At 48.6% G+C, this 20,985-nt stretch overlaps 1 protein-coding gene across 1 annotated transcript in view; it reads right to left on the reverse strand.

Annotated features, from left to right (window-relative positions):
• Positions 1-2,842: 2,842 nt before the first annotated feature.
• LOC119435663 (uncharacterized) overlaps positions 2,843-20,985 on the reverse strand; it is a 34,234-nt gene continuing 16,091 nt past the window's right edge. The window contains exons 3-5 of the mRNA XM_037702405.2: positions 19,879-20,205; positions 4,068-4,373; positions 2,843-2,946 (exon numbers count right to left, since the gene is read on the reverse strand). Coding sequence (XP_037558333.2) covers positions 2,843-2,946; positions 4,068-4,373; positions 19,879-20,205 — 737 coding nt within the window. The remainder of the gene's footprint in view (positions 2,947-4,067; positions 4,374-19,878; positions 20,206-20,985) is intronic.

Below are 20,985 nucleotides of genomic sequence, written 5' to 3' on the forward strand. Positions count from 1 at the left end.
TGTGGTTCGATGAGAGCCTGAACTGGCCAATACCTGTAAATGGGTTGTGGTAGAAGTGAGTAAGGCTGCTGAAACAAATAATTTGTTTGAGCATAACATTCCACCTCCTGCGAGGAAACGACTTTCAAATGCACAGGTTGGTTCCAGGCTCAGCTACTTCCTTCTGGTACGCGGCACAACGTACCATACCAGCCTTAAATTTTCATTGAAGTTTTAAAAATAGGCCATTCAATCAGTTAGCAACGTATAATTCTTTGAACATGCTAAACCACGCGTTTTTAAACCACGCTAAAATATTTGTTCACGCACAGACTTTCACTTGAAGCGTTAAGGCAGAGAAAGGTACATTACATGTACTTTGACTACACATATCACGAAGAAGAAACACCTGATACTCTTATACATCGGTTAATTGAAATATCTAGTGCCAGGGCAAATTACGGTACGCAAACACTAGCTTATAAGATATTGCGTGTCCTGAATAGTGACAGTATTATACGATAAATACTTCTACTTCGTGTCAACTTACCACTGTACTACATAGAGACAAAGGCTGATCTTTTTATTATTTACTAACTACGATACCAATCGGTTGTTTTGATTCCAACTTTACTCCGCTTCGTTTTATTTTAGTGAATGTGAAGTGGGCCATGACGCATTAGTTTCGCATTGTGTACTGCTTCCTCAATACATATATGCGAAAAATTTGATTTCTTGTTTTGTCTAACTCTATAACGGGTGTCTCAATTAATTTTATTACACATGCGCTATAGTAGATTAAGCCATAGTGGTTTATGATTTTATGTGCACTATGCATAGTGGTTTATGATTTATGAATCTTTATTTCGAGCAATGGCCATATATATATATATATATATATATATATATATATAGTAGTAACTGGATTTTTCAATGGGCCAAGCGTATTTAGGAAAATCAGAAGCACAACTTCGCGGTTATCTTAGGTTTATTATTTTCCCAACAGTTTCGGTCGGTGGACCGACCTTTTTCAAGGGATACAGGAAAATCTTGCAACAGTCTTTTTATATCTTCAGGTAGAGAAAGAAGGCGCCAAAAAAAGGTGAGAAAGGAGAGATAGCGAGATATATAACAAAGTTGAACATAAAAAAAAAAGTTGGAGAGTTAAAGGAAAGACCCCAAGACCTGGTCGTGCCAGACAAAGCAGAGGGCAAGGTCGCTGTTAAACGTGTTTCACATGCACAATTGACGGACACGCCTGTCATGTTAAGTTGAACGTGCAAAAAAAAAAAAGGAGGGAGAGTTAAAGGAAAGACACCAAGACCTGGTCGTGCCAGACAAAGCAAAGGGCAAGGTCGCTGTTAAGCCTGTTTCACATGCACAATTGACGGACACGCCATATATATATACAGCTACATGCGCCGTTTGCAAAAAAAATACCACACACACCATTACGCCCGTAAGCAAACGCTTTGCGGAAAAGGGCAATTGATGCTTTTGACACACAGTTATCCCCGAGCCTATCAATCATTTCTTCGATACTTTCGCGAGTTTATCTTCCTCGGGCTCTTCCCACGATGGAGCAGCCTCTGTATGCTGGAGCACACGTCGAGTGGTCACCATCGGGGGAAGAGCCGGAGGAAGATTAACTCGCGAAATTACCCCGGCAGAAATGATTGATACGCTCAGGGATAACTGTGTGAAAACCATCAATTGCCCTTTCCCGCGAAGAGATTGCTTACCTGCGTAATAGTGTGCAAGGTATTTTTTTTTGCAAACGGCGCATGTATGATGATGTACGCGAAAAAGTTGTATATATGTGTGGGTTTGCTCGAAATAAAGATTGTTGCAAGTTAGCGCCTCTGTGTTTCACGTCTTCCTTTGCCCTTGTCTTTGCACGCGCTATAAGCCTCACGATGTCATACCAACAAGCCCAAATCACTGCATTACAGTATAAAGCGCGTTCCAAAAAAAATGATTTTTTCTATTCTTTTGTTTTTCTACTTACGATAGAGCGTGTAATAACATAGTGGTTAGACTTCATTATCAAGAATGTATACTATTGTTCTGTTGCCCTGAGGTGCATGTGGTTGCCAGGCTTGTAGTGGGGGGGGGGGGGGGTTGTCAGGCAAATTGATTGCAGTAGAATGCGATGTTGGAGTAGTTGGTTCATGCTTGAAATGTGGTTCTGGCGCAGCAAAACTACGTGGGGACATAAAAAGCACTCTTTCTATCGCTTCTTCTTTCCACTTAGTTTTGCTGCGTCAGAACCACATTTCACACATTAAAAACTGATTACCCTCAGCCATACAACATGATACCTTTTTGTAAGACTCGACGGACGAATTCATGAAAAAAAAAAGACCAACTAATTCAAGACAGGCAAGATCACTTATGCCTCAAGAAGTCGCTGTATTGATTTCGCGTATACGTATAGCCATCTGTGCTACTGCTGCAGATGCGCCGGTCACCAGCTATGTTGTTTATACAAAATTGCGCTACCTAAAGATTCTCATTGTAAGAAATATACACCCTCTCCGAATCTAAAACTATAACGCCTTGTTAGCACCCCCAAAAGCCGATTCCATTCCTGAAAGACTTAGAATATAAAGTATTACCATGCCACACCGTTTCCTCCCGGTCTTGTCCTATTACGTTTGTAAATTGATCCGCACAACTTAGAGCCATGTATTCAAGAACGTTAGAATTCAGTAGAGCCCCGCTGCATGCAATATTCCTTGTTCCGGACGAGAAAAGACGCTTTACGAATGAATATGTGAGTGCTAAGGCAAATTATAGACTGTTGGAAAGGTAGCGATACTATCAGGCTTCTAAATATTTGAAACAGTGAGCGCTGTAAATGCTACGCCTGTTCACTTACCTTGTACTCTTTTGTCCGTCCTGGCTGTAGCCATGTGATAAGTGCCCGGTTCAAACTAAGCGCAGTGACCGTAAGGCCGGATGGGGCTGCAAAGCAAAACATGCACTGCAACACAAAAGCGCATGCAAGGAAACGCTGCAGTTTCCTGCAGCGGCTGACAGCTTAACGTAGCGGCTCACAGCCAGGCTGGGGGGGGTGGGGGTAAGGGTTGGGGGCGCAGCTATCACTGGAGTGTCACGAATATTACGCGCCTCGACGCGGTGTTCGAACGTAGGAACTCAAGCTCCACAATGTACATTAAGCCACTTCAGCGCTATACTCTAGTAGATCGGCTCCCCTATACGCTTTAATTACAGAGACGTTTATCAACTGGTAACACCGCAGAAAAGCTTGCGCCTGATTTTTACCACTATGTACGGCAATGTAGGGTAACTGTATACTATGCATAACACAGCGTGTACTTGGGTGGACAAATGAAGCGAAAACATTAAACTACAAATAAGAGCTTAGAATAAACAAGATTGTGCTCAATGCCAATAAATATTTGTTTGCTAATTACAACTTCATCGTGGTATACAAAATAATTGCGAAGCAAAAATTTACGGCCTTCTATGCGCTTCTTTTCGGAAATTTCTACATCTGCGTAGTCGATCTCGATACACTACAGAGTTTGTGTCATGTATCAGTTATACACAATAAACAGCGCACATGTATGTCTTGCATTACGTACACTAACTAGCAAACCTCTTTCTCAGCTCATTACTGCTGTAGCATCAAAAGTTCCGCAATGCAAAAACGCAATTGATTTAAACACACGAAAAAGAGACCAATTGACATATAACATTAAAAGGAGGAGCGTCAGGCTTTCCGTGTTGTGGCACGACATTGCAAGTGCTCCGTAAACCCACATTGCCATGCTGAAGATTGCATAGCGTCGTAGTACGTGAGTCCAATTTCCTGTTCCTGATAACAGTGCTCCTGTTCTTGTCTACTCTCGCAGTTTCTCCGCATTCATACCTGAAACTGTACATGCTACTTCCCACTAAATCGTATCGATGCCTGGTAAGCACAGTTTAAGGTCATTAGTGTATTAAACGCGTACCATGGAAGTAGCGACGACGTGGAAACGCCTCCAAGCGAATTTTGGAAAACTAAGCCTGGTAGCAGTATAGAAAGCGACAAGCTAAGTACAAAAGGCGACACTGACTTGGGACGATTGTACTGGTGCTGACAGTTGTCATGGGCCCATGCAGCTCGTTGCCAGATTCATCCGCGCAACGCGCGATGGCGTAAATTACGATGGGCCTTCCTGGCTCGCCTGGCACTGCGACGACAGCATTGTTGCCATCAAAATGTTCTCCACCGATGTCTATGTCCCGTTCTTCCTCACCAGGGCCCCAGCCGTAGCGATATCCGAGAGGAACGCCGTTCCAAGCCACTGGTTCAATGATTTTTACAGTGACTGAGCGATCTTGAATCGAAGTCACAATCAAATCTCTTGGCGCAGACGGAGCTGTTGAAAGAAAGCAAATTAAGAACGCATGACTCATGCCTCTTAACCCATTCTCAGAGTTTGGAACTCTGTCACAAATAGCAGGCCCGCTATGTTGTATGCGTTCGAAACGCCAACGTTCGGTTTCGCCTCACGCGATTGGCCTAGATTGGCCTAGGCCGCCACATCGGCGTGGCCTGTACAATCGCGTGAGACGACACCAAACGTCCGCTTTTCGAATGCGTACAAGATATATTTTTGAGGCCATATTTTTGAGTCTTCAAACCGTAGTTTATGAATGATCAGCGTCCGTTGCTAAGTTTTCTTGTTAGACAGCTTTACTTGAGCACTGCGTACGCTCAAATTTCCCGCGCTGAGACAGTGCAGGGAACCGAGTGGATTTCGAATTTGAGAAGCGTGTCTTGCCTAAAGTCCCTATATAAGTACCGCCATCCTTTGACAAATGCCGCTTCGCTCTCTCCTGTGTTATCCTGTATCTCCGATTGGACGATGATAGCGCGCGCTTTTCACTTCTTTATATTTTCTTTTTTTCCGCCTCAGAGCCATGTTGAAAGTCCTCTGCGCAGCCGCAGTCGCCGGCGGCGGCGGCGGCGCGCGCCCGGCCTGAAAGCTTCAACGTGGACTTTCTATGTGCGCCACCGTCGACTTGGCTTTCGCAAGCAAAAAGTAAAGAAAAAGCAAGCGCTTTAGGAGAGGAGGCGGCGGAGGAAAGAGTAGATGGTGGTACTTTTCTTATATAGGGACTTTAGTGTTGCCGAGACGCAAGCGACGCATTATCAGCTCGAGTGCAAATCGACCGAGAAGATAAGTAGACGCGCTCCCACGCTCCGCTCCATCGTTTCTTTAAGCGGAGCGACGGACGCAATCATCGTTCAGCTGCCGGCATGAGCGTTGTGTGGAAGTGCACTAATGGTCTCGCTAAGGAGATGTGTGGAAATTGCAAGCGTATGCCAGTCTCAGCGGAGTGGACCGCAAACGCTCACCTAACACACTCTGTTAATATTAAATATTACGCTTTATTAAGGCGAACCCCTTAGAAGCTTCATGGGTCGAAAAATCCGACGACCGTCTGGCAACAAAGTTCAAGTGACGTCTCAGATAATGTCTCAGACACATTAAAGAAACTGTTATGAATTGAAGCAAGTTTGAAATGACCACGCAAGCTATGAGCATAGGTACATGTGGTGACGCATGCGCCATTTATGTATCAATAAAAGAGCTCGATTACCTCGGTTCGCGTTGAGCGGACACCCTTCTAAATAATGTGTGACCACAAAAGTGTCTGCGTGTGGTTTTCCCGTTTTTTTTTATATTGGCCGAGCAATTTACACGTGTCTTATGACGCTTGGAGGAGTATAAGTACGCCTGCGGGAACTGGAAATAAATCGGTTCTTGAAAGTAAGCGCTGTGTTTTTGTCTAATTTGCTTTTCCCCGTCCCTCTCATTCTGCCTGCGCTACACGAAAAAGAAAGAAATCGGGATGACCGTTCCAACGGTCGCATAAACGGTGGCGATGTCTAGGCGACCGAAATTGAGCACAAGTAAAGAGAAAACAAGTAATAGGAAGTAACAACGCATTCGAATGTCAAAGCAGTTTAATGAATGTCTCGTGAGCGCGCAGGCTTTCGCCTTCATCCTCTTTAGCGCATGCTAAAGTGACTCAACGTTTTCCAATCGGCTTGTAGAAGATAAAGGTTCTGTGAATGTAAAGTTAATGTCTATCTAATTTATTCCATTCATTGTCTAAGTCAACACTAGTGTATGAGTGCATTTTCTCACAAAACTCAATCATGACTTTCCTATAGACGTATGACCTTATTTTGTGACACCGTGCGGGTGTTCAAAGAAAAAAAATAAGCATCGTTTGCTGCTCATAATAACTCTAATGAATTGTCCGAGCTCTAAACACTCCAGTTAAAATTGCATAATTTTCGTAGCCTGATTTTAAGATCAGAAATTGAATGATAGAAAGATATAGATCGCTGTTTCTGGAGCTTAATGTTGGGATAAGAATTCGACGCCTAAGTGCAGTCTCAGAGAGACTGCGCTTTTGATAACTGCATTCCGCTTCCGTTTATTACGTTCACGATAGTTATTGGACAGCTTTACCAATAGTCTCAAATTAATCGCATTTGACTGGACCGCTGAATAATAGGAGTTCTTTTGTATGTACAGAACTTCTTCACTGTCTTGATCAAAGGTTAACGGACGAGCAGGTAACCATAAATATATGTACGAAAATGTCACGCCACTTCACGCTGAGTATGCACACAGAACGTTTCAGCGGGTGCGTATAGATGGTTGAACCTGTTCACCCCCTATCAAGACACTCGTCATCAAATTTCAAAGCTAATCGTCACAGGGACGCATGCACTATTGTCTTACTTTTCCATATATCTGAATGTGAAAATAGCGTTTTTAATGACGTCATACAGAGAAATTATCGTGTTCGCTGGACTGCATTCTCGTCTCGCTAAGCGAGCCAGTGATAGTAACACTCTGCAAATCATTTGTTAACGTCTGTTCTGGCGGCTACTGAACCGTCAAGAGCCGTGGTGGGTATTCAGACAACGTCAGCTCTGGAGCACCGCCGGGGCATCGTGAACCCTTTTGGTATAGTTTTTTCTTTCATATCCCGTGGTTTCTTTCATATCCCGTTTACATGCACAATGGGTAGTACAGGGTTTCACCTTTAGTCCAGCACTTTGCAAGAATTGTAACTTTCCGCCAATCACGTCTAACGATGTCAGCCCTTTTGTGCTGCTAGTCGCCGGAGAATTTTCAAACGCCTGCTACTCTAACACTAAGTGATTCTTCCATCGCACTGGAAAACTTCAGTAGGCGGACCGTAACCTGATTTCTTGTGAAACCTTGTGAGCCGCATACCGACGTAAAATAAGGCTGTGGCTAAAGTACCTCCTACGATCCCTTCGGCTTTTATTGCGATAGCAATTATATGAACACTCAGGTGAATTCCTGCCGTCGTCGTCGCCGTGAGGTTTCGTCTAAGGTCCAAAGGCGATAACACTGTCGCCGCGCGCCCTACGCTGTATGCGCGAAAGGGAAAAAAGCGGGCAGGAAGTGCGTCGACTTTCGCCGCGCGTGAGGCACCCAACGTTGCGAGGCATCGGGGGAGGGAAGGGAGGGGGGGTGGCGTTTTACTGCGGCTGCCAAGTGTATGTGGCGGCTGCGCGTGGTCGCACGCGGTTGTGCAGCCGTAATTTGAGAGCGGTCTGCGTTGGGGCCAGAGTCTATAGGTGCGTCGGCGACTCGTAGCTTTGTGCGCGCTGTGTGTTCTCGGCGCTCAATTTGCGTTGAAGCGATAGGCAACTGCACGAAAGCCACTTCGATCGCTGCTGCCGCCGTGTTTCCTCACGCCAGCGGTTTGACAGCAAGTGTCCGCAGTCATCGAGTGTGATGTGTTCATGTTTTCTGTGCGCGCTGACACTATGCTTGTATATTTAGTTAGCAAGCGAATGCTTACAAGTCGATACGGCCGATCAAAGCACTATCCTTTCTTCGTATGGCTCTCTTCTACTTTGCGATTGCAATCGATGCTTGAACTGATACTTTTTTTACAGGCATGCCAGGCGCATCCGACAGCTTTTTTATTATTATATGGAAGTAAGGTAAACGTATCTTGCTGGTTTCGGCATGTTTCATGCTACGATACTTCGGGCACAAGCACGCTGAACATATCACGTCAACGTTCGTGCTGGTTCTGTTTTAGTGAAGTGCGCCTGAGTGAGCGCAGCCTTGGTAGCTGGGCCTGCTCATCACTGCTGCAACTGCCACGTCTTTTTCCACAGCTTTGATGCGCGCTTTCAGACAAAGAAAAACGCATACCATTCGGTGCCTATCAATGCGATGCACTACTACAACCTGTGGTTCTCGGAAATGTACGAACGAGGCAATTACGCTCCCCTTCCGTTTAGCTTGAGTGATTGGTAGGAATGCATCCGTGTTGCAGTTCTTCGTATATTGTGCAATTGGGAACATGTTGACGTCAAAACTGCCACCGCAAGTTAACAGAAACGTTAAATAACCCGAAACAGTAAAGCGCAACTGTTGACCGAGCAGGTAGCTCTGCTCACAGCCCTTCAAGTAGCCTTCAGTTATCGTTGGCGAACAGGTGGAAGTATCCCTTATACTAAAGTTTACATTGTTATTCACAAGCAGCTCTTTCTTGACGTTTCTTTGCGAGAACGTTCTTTGATCATACAACTTCATAGACCACTAATGAAAACTAAGAAATGTGTAGCGTATGAGACATTGTGCGTCTGCATACGTTTAAAAGCATAATTGATCGTGTGCGTAGCAATTTTACTTTGATCGGGCTTCGTGTAATTAACGTAGTGAAGGCTGTATGTGGTTTTCTGGCGCAAACATAAGGGAAAATCTACGTACAGCTGCTGACTCCATTGGCAATCAGTGCCACCGGGGCTGAGGGCTCGCTTTTCTAACAAAACAACGTTTAGACGTGACTTTATATTTAATGTTTTATTTAGGTGCCTTAAAGGCTGCAGAGGACATTACATATGCGGGGGGAGGGGTGAACGGACGCTGACATGGCGCTAATGAAGACGAAGACGAGCATCTGGGTTTGGCACGAGCTGTTTCTATCTTGGTCTCTAGCTTCTCTGCTCTTGTAAATACATTGTAAATATTCTATTTTGCCTCTGTCTTTCCACACGTAACATTTTGGTGGAGGTTTGCGATCCTCGTCCTCGCCACGGAGCTCCGCAGCGTTGGTACATCGAGCTTGTCACCATGCCTCCCGGTGAAGACCCCGCATCAGCAACGCCTGCGGCTCATGAGACTGCTCCAATCGTCACGGTTGCCCGCCATCACGATCCTGGTGCGTTCTCTGGCCTGGAGGGACACGACGTTGACGACTGGATCAAGCTCTATGAACGCGTCAGTGCTAATGATAGATGGGACCCAACGATTATGCTCGCCAATACCATCTTTTATCTCAGCCGCACCCCATCCATGCGGCTCCAAACGCACGAAGACGAGATAACCAGCTTGGACATTTTCATAGAGAAGCTACGCGAACTGTTTGGCGACCCCTTTGGACGCAAGGTTGCCGCGAGAAAGGCTCTTGCGACTCACGTTCAGACATCTACAGAGCCGTACGTTTTCTACATCTAAGACGTCTTGGCTCTTTGCCGCAACGATGACGACACTAAGTCTGAAACAGATAAAGTGGCTGATGTACTAAAATAAATCGCGGACGGCGCTTTCTATTTGCTTGTTTTTGGCAACGTCTCGACTATCGATGCCATCATATAAGAATACTGTCAGCTTGAACAAGCTAAGAGCCGCCGTATCACAAACGACATCATAGTCATCAATAGTGTTGCTACGTCGACATGTGAGGGTCAACCGCGTCAGCCCACCGCCTGTGACGTTGTAACCCGCATTTTTGCCGCGAGCTCGAGGCGGCCTGTTCGCCAACCTTCTCCGCGACGCCTCTCGATCCGCCAGCAACCGCGATTGCGATGATTCAGGTCATTAGGAGACAGGAATTTGAGCCGTGTGTCTGTCGGCTCAACCCAGCGTTCCACAGTTCTCTAGCGCCCTCCTCGTCTCCGGCAGTCCTTTTCAGCCACATATTGTAACCCGTCCGAATGGCGTACCCCAGATGACAGGCCTATCTGCTTCCACTGCTGTCGCATCGGCCACGTCGCTCGTCACTGCCCCAACCGATGGCCACCACCGCCTCGGACATACGCAGGCGCTCATTCCCGCAACTTTGGGCCTAATTCTCCCTATGCCGTCCGCCATTAACCCACTGCCGCTAATGCCCCAGCTCCGAACCTTCGCTGCGGCCGCTCACCTTCCCCTCGACGCCATCAGTCTCGTTCGCCCCAACCCCGTCGCTTCTCTTTGCCGCCTATCGCCGCCAGCACCCAGCCGGAAAACTAGGTAATGCAGTTTCTGGAGGCTAAGATGCTTTGTCGACCCTGCCCTCAAATCCTCTGCTCACGTTACGTACGAACCAAAACCTTCTTGACGTTAACGTTGACAGCTATCCTGTCACTGCACTGATCGATACAGGAAGCCATCTTTCTATTATGAGTGCTGGCTTTCGACGACGACTCAGAAGGCTCCTCACCACTTCATCGGCACGAGTCGTCAGCATTGCGGATGGCGGTACTGTTCCTGTCGTCGGTATGTGTATGGCACGTGTCAGCATCGCCCGGCCGCGACACTCCTAACAGTATTACCAACATTTAATACTCACGTTGAACGATTCTCCACCATACTTGACCTTTTTCGTAAGGCCAGTCTGTTACTTAACCCATCGAAATGTCGTTTCGGCCGCCGCCAAATTACGGTTTTGGGCCATCTTGCCGACGCTTCTGGAGTGCGACCTGACCCATACAAAATCCGTGCCGCCCAAGACTATCCGCTTCCAAAATCAGCCACAGACGTTCGCAGTTTTGTTGGGCCATGTTCCTACTTCTGCCGCTTTGTCCAAGATTTTGCCGCTATTGCTCAGCCTCTCACTGACCTTTTGAAAAAAGGCTCGCCCTACTCATGGGAACCTGCACAATAAGCCACCATCCCTCGTCTCATCACGCATTTGACCTCTCCACCCATCCTCGTCCACTTCGACCCTTATGCCCCAACTGAATTGTGTACGAATGCCTGTGGTCATGATGTAGGCGCTGTACTATTTCAGCGTCAGCGTGGTCACGATCGCGTTATTGCTTATGCCAGCCGCCTTCTCTCATCATCAGAGCGCAACTACTCCATTACGGAACGTGAATGCCTTTCTGTTGTCTGGGCGGTTGCCAAGTTCCGTCCTTACCTTCACGGCCGTCCCTTTTCCGTAGTAACCGACCATCATGCTCTTTGCTGGCTTACCTCACTAAAGCATCCCACGGGCCGGGTTGGTCGTTGGGCTTTGAGGCTCCAAGAGTTTTCATACTCTGTGATTCACAAGTCCGCATGATTGCACGAAAACGCGGAGAGTTTGTCGCGTTACTCTGTAGACATCTCTGACGTCCCTGACATCGAGAATGCTGCCTGTGTTTCCCCGTGTCACAGGTACTCCGCATCGCTGACGAGCAACGTCGTGATGCCTCGCTCAAAGCGCTTATCGATCGCTTCGAATTCGCGCCCGACGACGCTTCCTTACGCCTCTTAGTTCTCCGGGATGGTACTTTGTACCGTCATAATGTTGATCCAGAAGGCCCCGATCTGCTTCTCGTCATCCCAAGGCGCCTCCGTTCGACCGTTATAAAGGAACTTCACGAGGTGCCCACGACATCTGGGCGAGTCTAGAACTTACGACAGATTACGCCGCCACTCCTTCTGATCCGGTCTTGCATGTTCAGTGCTACGTTACGTCGTAGCTTGTGAGCTATGTCCACGCAGCAAGGAGTCATCCCAAGTTCCCGCTGATTACCTGCAGTCACTTGAAATCCTGGTAGAGCTATTCCGTTGTCTCGGTTTGGACCTTTTTCCGGTATCTGTGTCGGGGAACAAGTAGGTTGCTGTCGATTCTGACTACGCGATCAGTTACGCCATTACGCGCGCTGTCCCTACCAGCTGCGCGACTGATGTGGCATATTTCCGGTTACACGACGTCATCGTGTTGCATAGAGCTCCACGTCAGGTGCTCATAGACTGAGGCCGTACCTTCTTGTCCAAGGTCATTGATGACATCATGCGCGTCTGCTCTATTCAGCATCAACTTACCACCTCATACCATCTACAAACCAATGGCCTGACCGAGCGGTTGAATCGCACCCTTACAGATATGCTGGCGAAATACATTTCAGCCGATCACCGCAATTGGGACATCACTCTACCTTACATTAGCTTCGCGTATACTTCTCGCCTTGACACCGCCGGCTGTTCCCCGTTCTACGTCTTGTATGGCCATGAATCCACGCTACCGGTAGACACTTTGCAACCATCGACTACGACTTCGACAAGTGAATATGCCCGTGATGCCATTGTTCCTGTTGACCACGCTCGACAACTTGCATGCGCTCGCCTATCATTGCCATAAGAGAACCAAAAGCAAGGCTACGACCTCTGTCACCCTGACGTACACTTTTCACCGTTCGCCTTAGTGCTGCTTTGTTCGCCTTCCAGTCAAGTAGGCCTTTGCGAGAAACTCCTGTCTTGCTACAAAGTCCCATATCGCGTGGCTCGTCAAGTCACTGATGTCGCCTACGAAATCGTTGCAGCCAGCCTCACAACGTGAGCCGCTCCGAACACCAGTGATATTGACCACGTCGTTAGGCTCAAACCCTATAACTCTCTGCTTGCCACACATATCAAACGGCACCGGAACGGTGCTTTCGCCGACGGGGGTTGTGTTGCGATACAACAGACGCTCAAGAGACATGGCGCAAATAAAGACGAAGACGAGCAGCTGGATTTGCTACGAGCTGGTTTCCATCTTGGTCTCTGGCTACTCTCCTCTTGTAAATACATTGTAAATAGTCTCTTTTGTCTGTGGCTTTCCACACGTAACGATATAAACATTCGAACAAACGACAAAAAATTTCAAATGTGCAAGTATTACAGATTTTGGGCATCGATGCTATAGGACGCATTTTGCAAGTACCTCGCTATCTAGCATTGTTTCTAGCCTTACGCGTCAGCGACTGTTTTCCTAAGTGAGTAAACATTGAAATGCTTGCGCACTTAAAATCATGCTGCACAAACGTGAGCAGTTTTTGCATTCAGTGATCAGTATTACAAGTACAGATGCAGTTGCAAGTAGTCGGTTCTTTTGACAATTGTGGTGGAATCTCCGATTGCTGCGCTACCCGTGTCCAATATTTAGGTCATGAAATGATTTTATATGTTTATTGTAATGAAGCAGAGGCCGTCCCTGTGTATGTGCCGACTGAAGAGGAAGACGAAGTATCGTGCCGTCATCGCGAGTGAGCCCCGTGCTACGAAAAGCCCTTGCAGTGCCTACCTTTACGTAGAGTTCTTGCAACGTTTCCGACGACAATAAACCTCGTCGCATTTGGTAGAGGTTGCTGAGATCCTTCGCCTCGTCCTGGAGCTCCGCACTCGAACCCTGCCAACACCAACACTGTCGCCCGGCACTATGCCTGATTCAGCCACTTCGTTTCCTGCACCACCGGCTGCCACTGTCGTCTGCGCCGGCGTCCCTCTTCATCGCGACCCACCCATTTTCAGTGGGACCGCCGAACACGACGTGGAAGACTGGCTCTCATCGTACGAACGTGTAAGTGCCCATAACAAATGGGACGACCAGTCTAAGGTCGCCTACGTGTCTTTCTACCTCACCGACGTAGCCAAACTGTGGTTCTTGAACCACGAATCAGACTTTTGAAGCCGGCCAGCATTTGAGACACTTTTTGCCGATGTCTGTGATCGCCCCCGCTGTGCGTAAGCTACGCGCTGAACAGCGTCTGCGCCAGCGCGCACAGCAGCCTGGAGATACATTCACCAGCTACATCGAGGATGTTCTCGATTTGTGCAAGCGGGTAAATCCGACCATGTCAGAAGATGACAAGATCAAGCATATCCTCAAGGGCATAGAGGATGGCGCATTCCAGATGCTGCTGGCAAAAAGCCCAACGAGCGTATCCGTCCTTATTAACCTATGTCAGAGCTTTGAAGAGCTGCGCCGCCAACGTTCCATCGACCGCCAGAACATGCAGCATGCCGATTCCGTCTCGAGCATTGCGATTTCTGCGGACTTTCTGCCCAACTCGACCCTATCGCAACATATAAAAGCTTTTATTCGTGAAGAGGTGGCCAGGTAGCCATCACTGCTGCCTCATAGCGACGCACCTTCGGCAGCTTTGAGTCCAACGCTACAGCAAGCCATCCGGAATCAGATATCGGAAGCCCTTCCTGCAGCTCCTACAACCTCCCCACCCAATCCTATGAGTGTGCCGCTGCCCTATACCGACTTTCCCAATCACCCTACGTCGCTACCGCTCGGAGGAGGCCGTGGTTGCACGGCCTCCTCCGCCGCCAGCTTCCTTTTCATCGCCCATGCATCCGGCTTCATTTCCTGTTGCCCGACAGTCACCGCAGTTTTTTCGTCCAACCGCGACGTGGCGCACTCAAGACAACCGGCCTGCTTCGCCTGCGGCATTTCTGGCCATGTGGCGCGCTTCTGTCGCCGCCGCGCCCCAACAACGCCTACCACCGTTGAAACACCCACCTACGCACCACAATACGCCGCCACGTCTCCGTTTTCACCGAGACGTCTTGAAACCGATCAACGATCAGAAAATCGTCATTCCCCTTCCCCTCGTCGGCGTTCGATTTCACCCCTGCGTCGTCGAGCTCCCACTGAAGCGAGAAACTGACTGGTGCAGTTCCTGAGGCAAGAACTGCAAATACATCGACGTTCTCAAGACCTCCATCTTCGCCGCAAAATGTTATTACCGTTTTTGTAGAGGGAGTACCCGCAGTTGCGCTAGTCGATACCGGAGCCGCCGTTTCCGTCATTCACGAGAACATTCGTCGCAAACTCCGAAAAGTGACTACAGCTCCCTCTGGCCTGGTGCTCGCCACTGCCAGCGCGCAGCGAATTCACCCTTCAGCTGTGTGCACGGCCCCTGTCGTCATCAACGAAGTTCTATATATAATTGAGTGTTTCGTGCTACCATCGTGCTCTCACGACCTCATCCTTGGTTGGGATTTTCTGTCACGTCATCATGCTGTCATTGACTGTTCGCGTGCCGAAGTGTCGCTTTTACCATTATGTGAATCACTGCTGACCGGCTCTCCTCACGTTGCCGATAAACTCATTGTTCATGCCGGCACAACCATATCCCCTGAGTCGTCGATGTCTTTTGTCCTGTCGTCTGCTGCCGACTCTGACGCCACTGTAGTGTTCACGCCGTCCGATGTGTTTTCTCAGCGCAAGGGCATAGTTCTTCCGTTTGCCTTGCTCACTATAACATCTGGGTCAACTGTTATGCTGGTCACCAACTACTACCAGTACCCGATCAACCTACTGCGTGGAGAGACCCTAGGATACTTGCATGCGGTCGACTACATTGACGATATCCATGTTCCTACGGACTCCCACCGTTGTTACGTTGACGCCGTCGCTTCTGTCTCAGACTCATCGTCTTCAGTGTGTTTTGACAACGCCATTGACCCTGCTCTTTCCCCATCTCATCGCCGCCAACTTCTCGCTCTCCTTCACAAGTTTCTTTCTTCTTTCGACTGCCATCAGACGTCATTGGGCCGTGCCACCGGTGTTTCTCACACCATCGACACCGCTTCTCACTCCCCCTTGCGACAGCGTCCGTATCATGTATCGGCCAAAGAGGGACGAGTCATCACGGAGCAAGTGGACGACATGCTCAAACGTGAAGTCATCCGTCCTTCTCAAAGTCCTTGGTCTTCACCTGTCGTATTGGTAAGGAAAAAAAAAGGCTCCATTCGTTTTTGTGTCGACTACAGACGCCTAAACAAGATAAGAAAAGATGTTTATCCACTGCCTCGAATCGATGACGCTCTCGACTGCTTGCAAGGCGCAGAATATTTCACTTCCTTGGATCTGCGCTCCAGGTACTGGCAAGTCTCAATGGCCGAACCTGACCGTCCGAAAACCGCATTCGTTACACCCGATGGCGAGTTTAACGTCATGCCCTTCGGGCTGTGAAACGCGCCTGCAACTTTTGAGCGTATGATCGATACCAGCCTTCGCGGCCACAAGTGCAAGACATGTCTATGTTACCTCGACGACATCGTCGTCTTCTCAACTGATTTCCCGAAACACCTCGCTCGCCTGCATGACATTCTGACCTGTCTCGCCTCTGCCGGCCTACAGCTCAACATCAAAAAGTGCCGTTTTGTTGCAAGCAAGTTAACCATCTTGGGTCACGTAGTCTCCAAGGACGGCGTCCTCCCGGACCCAGACAAGCTCCGCGCCGTTGCAGACTTCCCGACGCCAACGTCTATCAAAACCCTCAGAAGTTTTATTGGTTTATGTTCCTATTTTCGTCGCTTCGTAGGCCACTTCGCATCCATCATGGCGCCCTTGACAAGTTTACTTTCCGCCAGTAACGGCATAGCAGCGGGGTCACCTGAATGTGATGCGGCATTTCAGCAGATGCGCCACTTGTTGGCCTCACCACCGATTCTTCGCCACTACGACCCTGCTGCTCCTACGGAAGTTCAGACTGACGCCAGCGGAGTTGGCCTTGGTGCGGTCTTAGCGCAACGGAAAGCTGGCTATGATGAATACGTCGTCGCTTATGTTAGCCGTACACTAAAGAAAGCAGAATTAAATTACTCAGTGTCAGAGAAGGAGTGCCTAGCGATCATCTGGGCACTAAGCAAGTTTCTCCCATACCTTTACGGCCGTTCTTTCGCCGTAGTTACTGACCACCATGCCCTTTGTTGGCTTTCTTCCTTGAATGACCCGTCGGGACGCTTAGGACGTTGGGCGCTTCGCTTGCAAGAGTACGACATCCGCGTCATGTACCGCTCCGGTCGCAAGCACTCCGACGTTGATGCGCTCTCCCGCTCGCCACTGACGCCTGACTTGGCGTCTTTGTCAGACTCCACGTCCACCCTGTCAGCGTTGACCATCATCGACATGCTAACAGAGCAGCGCAAGGACCCAACACTTGCAATGTTACTTGACTACCTTGCCTTTCCGTCTGATGTCCCTTCGACACGAGCACTGCGTCGCCAAGCAACCCACTTTTCCGTGCGAGACATTATATATCGCCGCAACTATATGCCCGACGGTCGGAAATGGCTCCTTGCTATACCTCGTCATATGCGCTCTGACATCTGCGAGCCTTCATGCCCTTTGGACACCATACTGCCGTACCAACCTGACGCCGCAGAGTACACTCCGCTTTCCGAAGTCGCCAAGTATGCTGAAGATTGCCGTCAGCTGGCACGTTCCCTCACTAGCGAGACTCAAGAACGTCAAAAGACATGACATGACCATACTCATCAACCACCACCCAGCATTGCTCCCGGTTCGCTTGTTTGGCTTTGGATACCAGCCCACATTCCTGGCCTCTCTTCCAAACTCCTGGCGCGTTATGACGGTCCGTACCGTATCGTCGATGCCACTTCACCGGTCAACTACATCGTTGAGCCGCTCACAGTGTCACCAGACCTGCGTCGTCGTGGACGAGAGACAGTACATGTCAACCGCCTGAAACCGTATTACGACCCACTCATCTTCTCTGCGCCCTGAGTCGCCAGGATGGCTATGCTTCGCTCCCGGGGCATTGTAATGAAGCAGAGGCCGCCCCTGTGTATGTGCCGACAGAAGAGGAAGAGGAAGTATCGTGCCGTCATCGAGAGTGAGCTCCGTGCTACGAAAAGCCCTTGCAGTGCCTACCTTTACGTAGCATTCTTGCAACGTTATCGACGACCATAAACCTCGTCGCAGTATATATATATATATATATATATATATATATATATTCATGCGAGAACATTACTTGACTCATTTTGCGAGACATCTCTGTCATCAGTAAGCCGTGACAAAAAATCTTTATCTAACAAAAGAAAAACGCCATGGTGAGGACTCCATTTTCTGCCGAAGCCCCACCGCTGCCGCTCCGCAGCCGAGCGCACGAGACACTGCGCCATTCGTTGCATTGCGCCACCTTTGCAACAGGCGACAGCGAGGAAAAACTATGGGGGGCACATAACCAATTCTTATGATGAGTAAATGCGAGATCATTACTTGTCGCAGAGTGTTTCGCTGAGCCATGTCGCCGAGTTTAGTGCTGCTGCGTTATGTTTCCGAATGTAATGTTGCAGCTTATGCAGCTTATGAGCTTATGCAGCTTATGAGGTGCCAACAAAGCAAGACGACAAACCGGCCATATTGAGATCTCTCAGCTAAGGTGGTGTTTCACGCACATTGCATTGAATGTTCTTTCTCGTTGGCACCACTTTTGAGCACGATGACACCACTTTGCCGAGCAATGACAGTACTTTTCCGAGTGGCACCGTGGTTTTGACACTACATGTCTTCATCGCGTTCGCAGGTGAACTCCTCCTCATAGTCTGGGGCGATGTCGTAGTCGTCGTCGACCATGAGCTCCGGCGACGGCAACTGCGGGTCCAAGTTTATCGACAGTAGCATGGCCTTTCGTAAGCGGAGTAGTATTTCGATGCATACCTCACTTCGTACACTGTGCGTGGCTTGTTCTCGGACACCAAGTCGATTCCGGTGCCTCACGAAGTTAGTTGCATCCCCTGCAGCTCGCCGTGCTCGTTGCGCAGCCGCTCGCTCTGTTTTCGCGTGGTCCTTTTCCTTGGGTGGTGAATGTTTTTCACTGAAGAAGCTCGCTTCGCACGTTTCGCTGAGTTGAGATGGTATGCTACTTTGTGGGCAGTGAACTGGCACCTCTGTCCACGCTCTAATATCTCGTCTGAAGATGTAGACCTGAGCGATTCAACTTTGGACGATGAAGACTCCATACCGCCGACAGCTGCAGTGGCTTCAGCGAGGCAACGTGCACCCTCCAAATGTACTATCATCGCTCGACAAAGTGGTGACATCGTGCTGAAAATTTGTGTCAACGAGAAAGAACACTCCACACAATGTGCGTGAAACACTACTTTAATGAGAACTCCGCAAATAAAACTCAGCTGAGAGATCGCAATATGGCCGGTTTGTTGTCTTGCGTTGCTACGACCCCATAAGTAGCAACATTAGACTCGGAAACATAAGGCAGCAGCACAAATTCAGCACCATTTCACCGCAACACCAAAATCAGCGACATAACTCAGCGACACACTCAGCGACAAGTAGTGCTCTCGCTTTTACACATCATAAGAATTGCTTAGGTGCCCCTATAGCATTTTTTTCTTTGCAGCTGTTGGCCTGATGTCGCGAAAATCTTTTTCGCTACTGACTAGGGCAAGATACCAGTAAGTAGCGACGCACAGGAGCTTTTCTACTTGTAATATTGACCACTGACTGCAAACTATGGAGATTCCTGCCACATAATTTGTGTTAATTTCGGCGTTTCCGAAGGCCAATTGTTGCATGTTTTACAAGATTCTACATTACCTTTTCCTATTAAGCGTGATAAATGCCTAGAACCCCTTTTAAACGTTAGCAATGCAAAGCCATCAGTCGTACTGACACTTATTTCCATTGAAGTGAGCTACTGCACTTGGATTCTCCCCCTATTTTGCACAGAATCCTACCCAGCAGAAATGATGATGGCAGGGTATGCGTGTACAATAAACAGCCCTGTACGTGTTCTAACCACTATACTCTGTTGTCAGTGGGAAGCGTCGCATGATGCGGCTTTGCGGAAGATCTTTCTCTTTATGGGCTCGCTGTTAAGCTCAAAAAACGTTGGTCGTACCTGAAAACAAATTGTTAGGGAAGCCGTTAAACGTACCTTTCATAAATGTTTTCGCGAACGTATGATGTATCTTCAGACACTTCGTAAAATAAAACTCGATTCTCGCACTTACGAAACCAGTGACGCAATAAACTCAGCAATTACGTGCACTGCCCGCAGTGTATACTAACCTGTGGCCATCGTGAGTACCTTCACCATTTCCGCCTTTCCGAAGCGGCGTGAAGGTTCAGTGCGGGCGCCGCTTTCGTAAAAAGGCCTGAGAACGATGTTGTATTCCATCCAGGGTTTGAGTTCAGTGACGTTGAAAATGCGCATGGTTGGCTGTAGTGTAGTTTTGGAGAAATGTACTCTCGATTCCGTGGTGAGAAGATAGCCGGCCAGTGCGTCCCCGCTGGAAGAATTAGGTTCAGGAGGGTGCCATATGAGGTCTGCGGAGCTGGATGTTACAAAACCACTCCGAAGCTTTAACTCGTGCACGCGGGTAAGCAGATCTGGAACTGGAGAAAGAGCATCGTATGAAACATCAATTTATGAAACATGGCATTTTATCAACTAAGGGTTCGCGGACATACGTTGTGGTACTAAAATCTAAAACAAATAACGAACACAGGTGTTTCTTGGCATGGTTACCGTGTATGCATCTTTTTTTTAACAGCGAAAATGTTTAAGCCAGCCATAATTTGTGGTTCGCATGAAGAAACTGCCGTGCCGTAGCGATGCAACCAGGAGGGCGGCGCGGCTCATGAGAACGCGGTTTCTTCCTCGCCAGCTCCCTCCCTTCCCGACCCCCGGCTCTCTTCCCTCCGCGGCGCGCTTAGCCAGGAGAAAAAAAAAAGGCGAAAGCTTGCACTAGGCCGCGCAAAGCTCAATCACAGCGAAGGTGGCCGATTGATATCGAGCGGCTAGCCTTGAACACGTTCGGCGTCGGCAAGCAACAACGTTCTTGGCACTGTACCAACCTTGGTTAGCCTGCTTGCGTTTATGGCATGCCAGAAACGCTGTCGCTGGTAGGCGCCGACGCGTCCAGGGCTAATCACGCGAAATGTCGCCAACGCATTCGGCGTCGCCAAGCAACAGCGTTCTTTGCATTATGCTAACCTTGGTTAGCCTGCCTGCGTTAGTGGCATGCCAGGAACGCTGTCGCTTATAGGCGCCGACGCGTCCAGCACTAGTCACGCGAAATGTAGCGAGAGGGAAGGTACCTCCGAAGGTGATCGCTCGAGAATACCTTCCTAAATGCGTAGTTGAGTTAAACCAAGTTACGACCTATCAGCAAC

Source organism: Dermacentor silvarum, unplaced genomic scaffold (genome assembly GCF_013339745.2).
Source record: "Dermacentor silvarum isolate Dsil-2018 unplaced genomic scaffold, BIME_Dsil_1.4 Seq816, whole genome shotgun sequence".
Lineage (NCBI taxonomy): Eukaryota > Metazoa > Arthropoda > Arachnida > Ixodida > Ixodidae > Dermacentor > Dermacentor silvarum.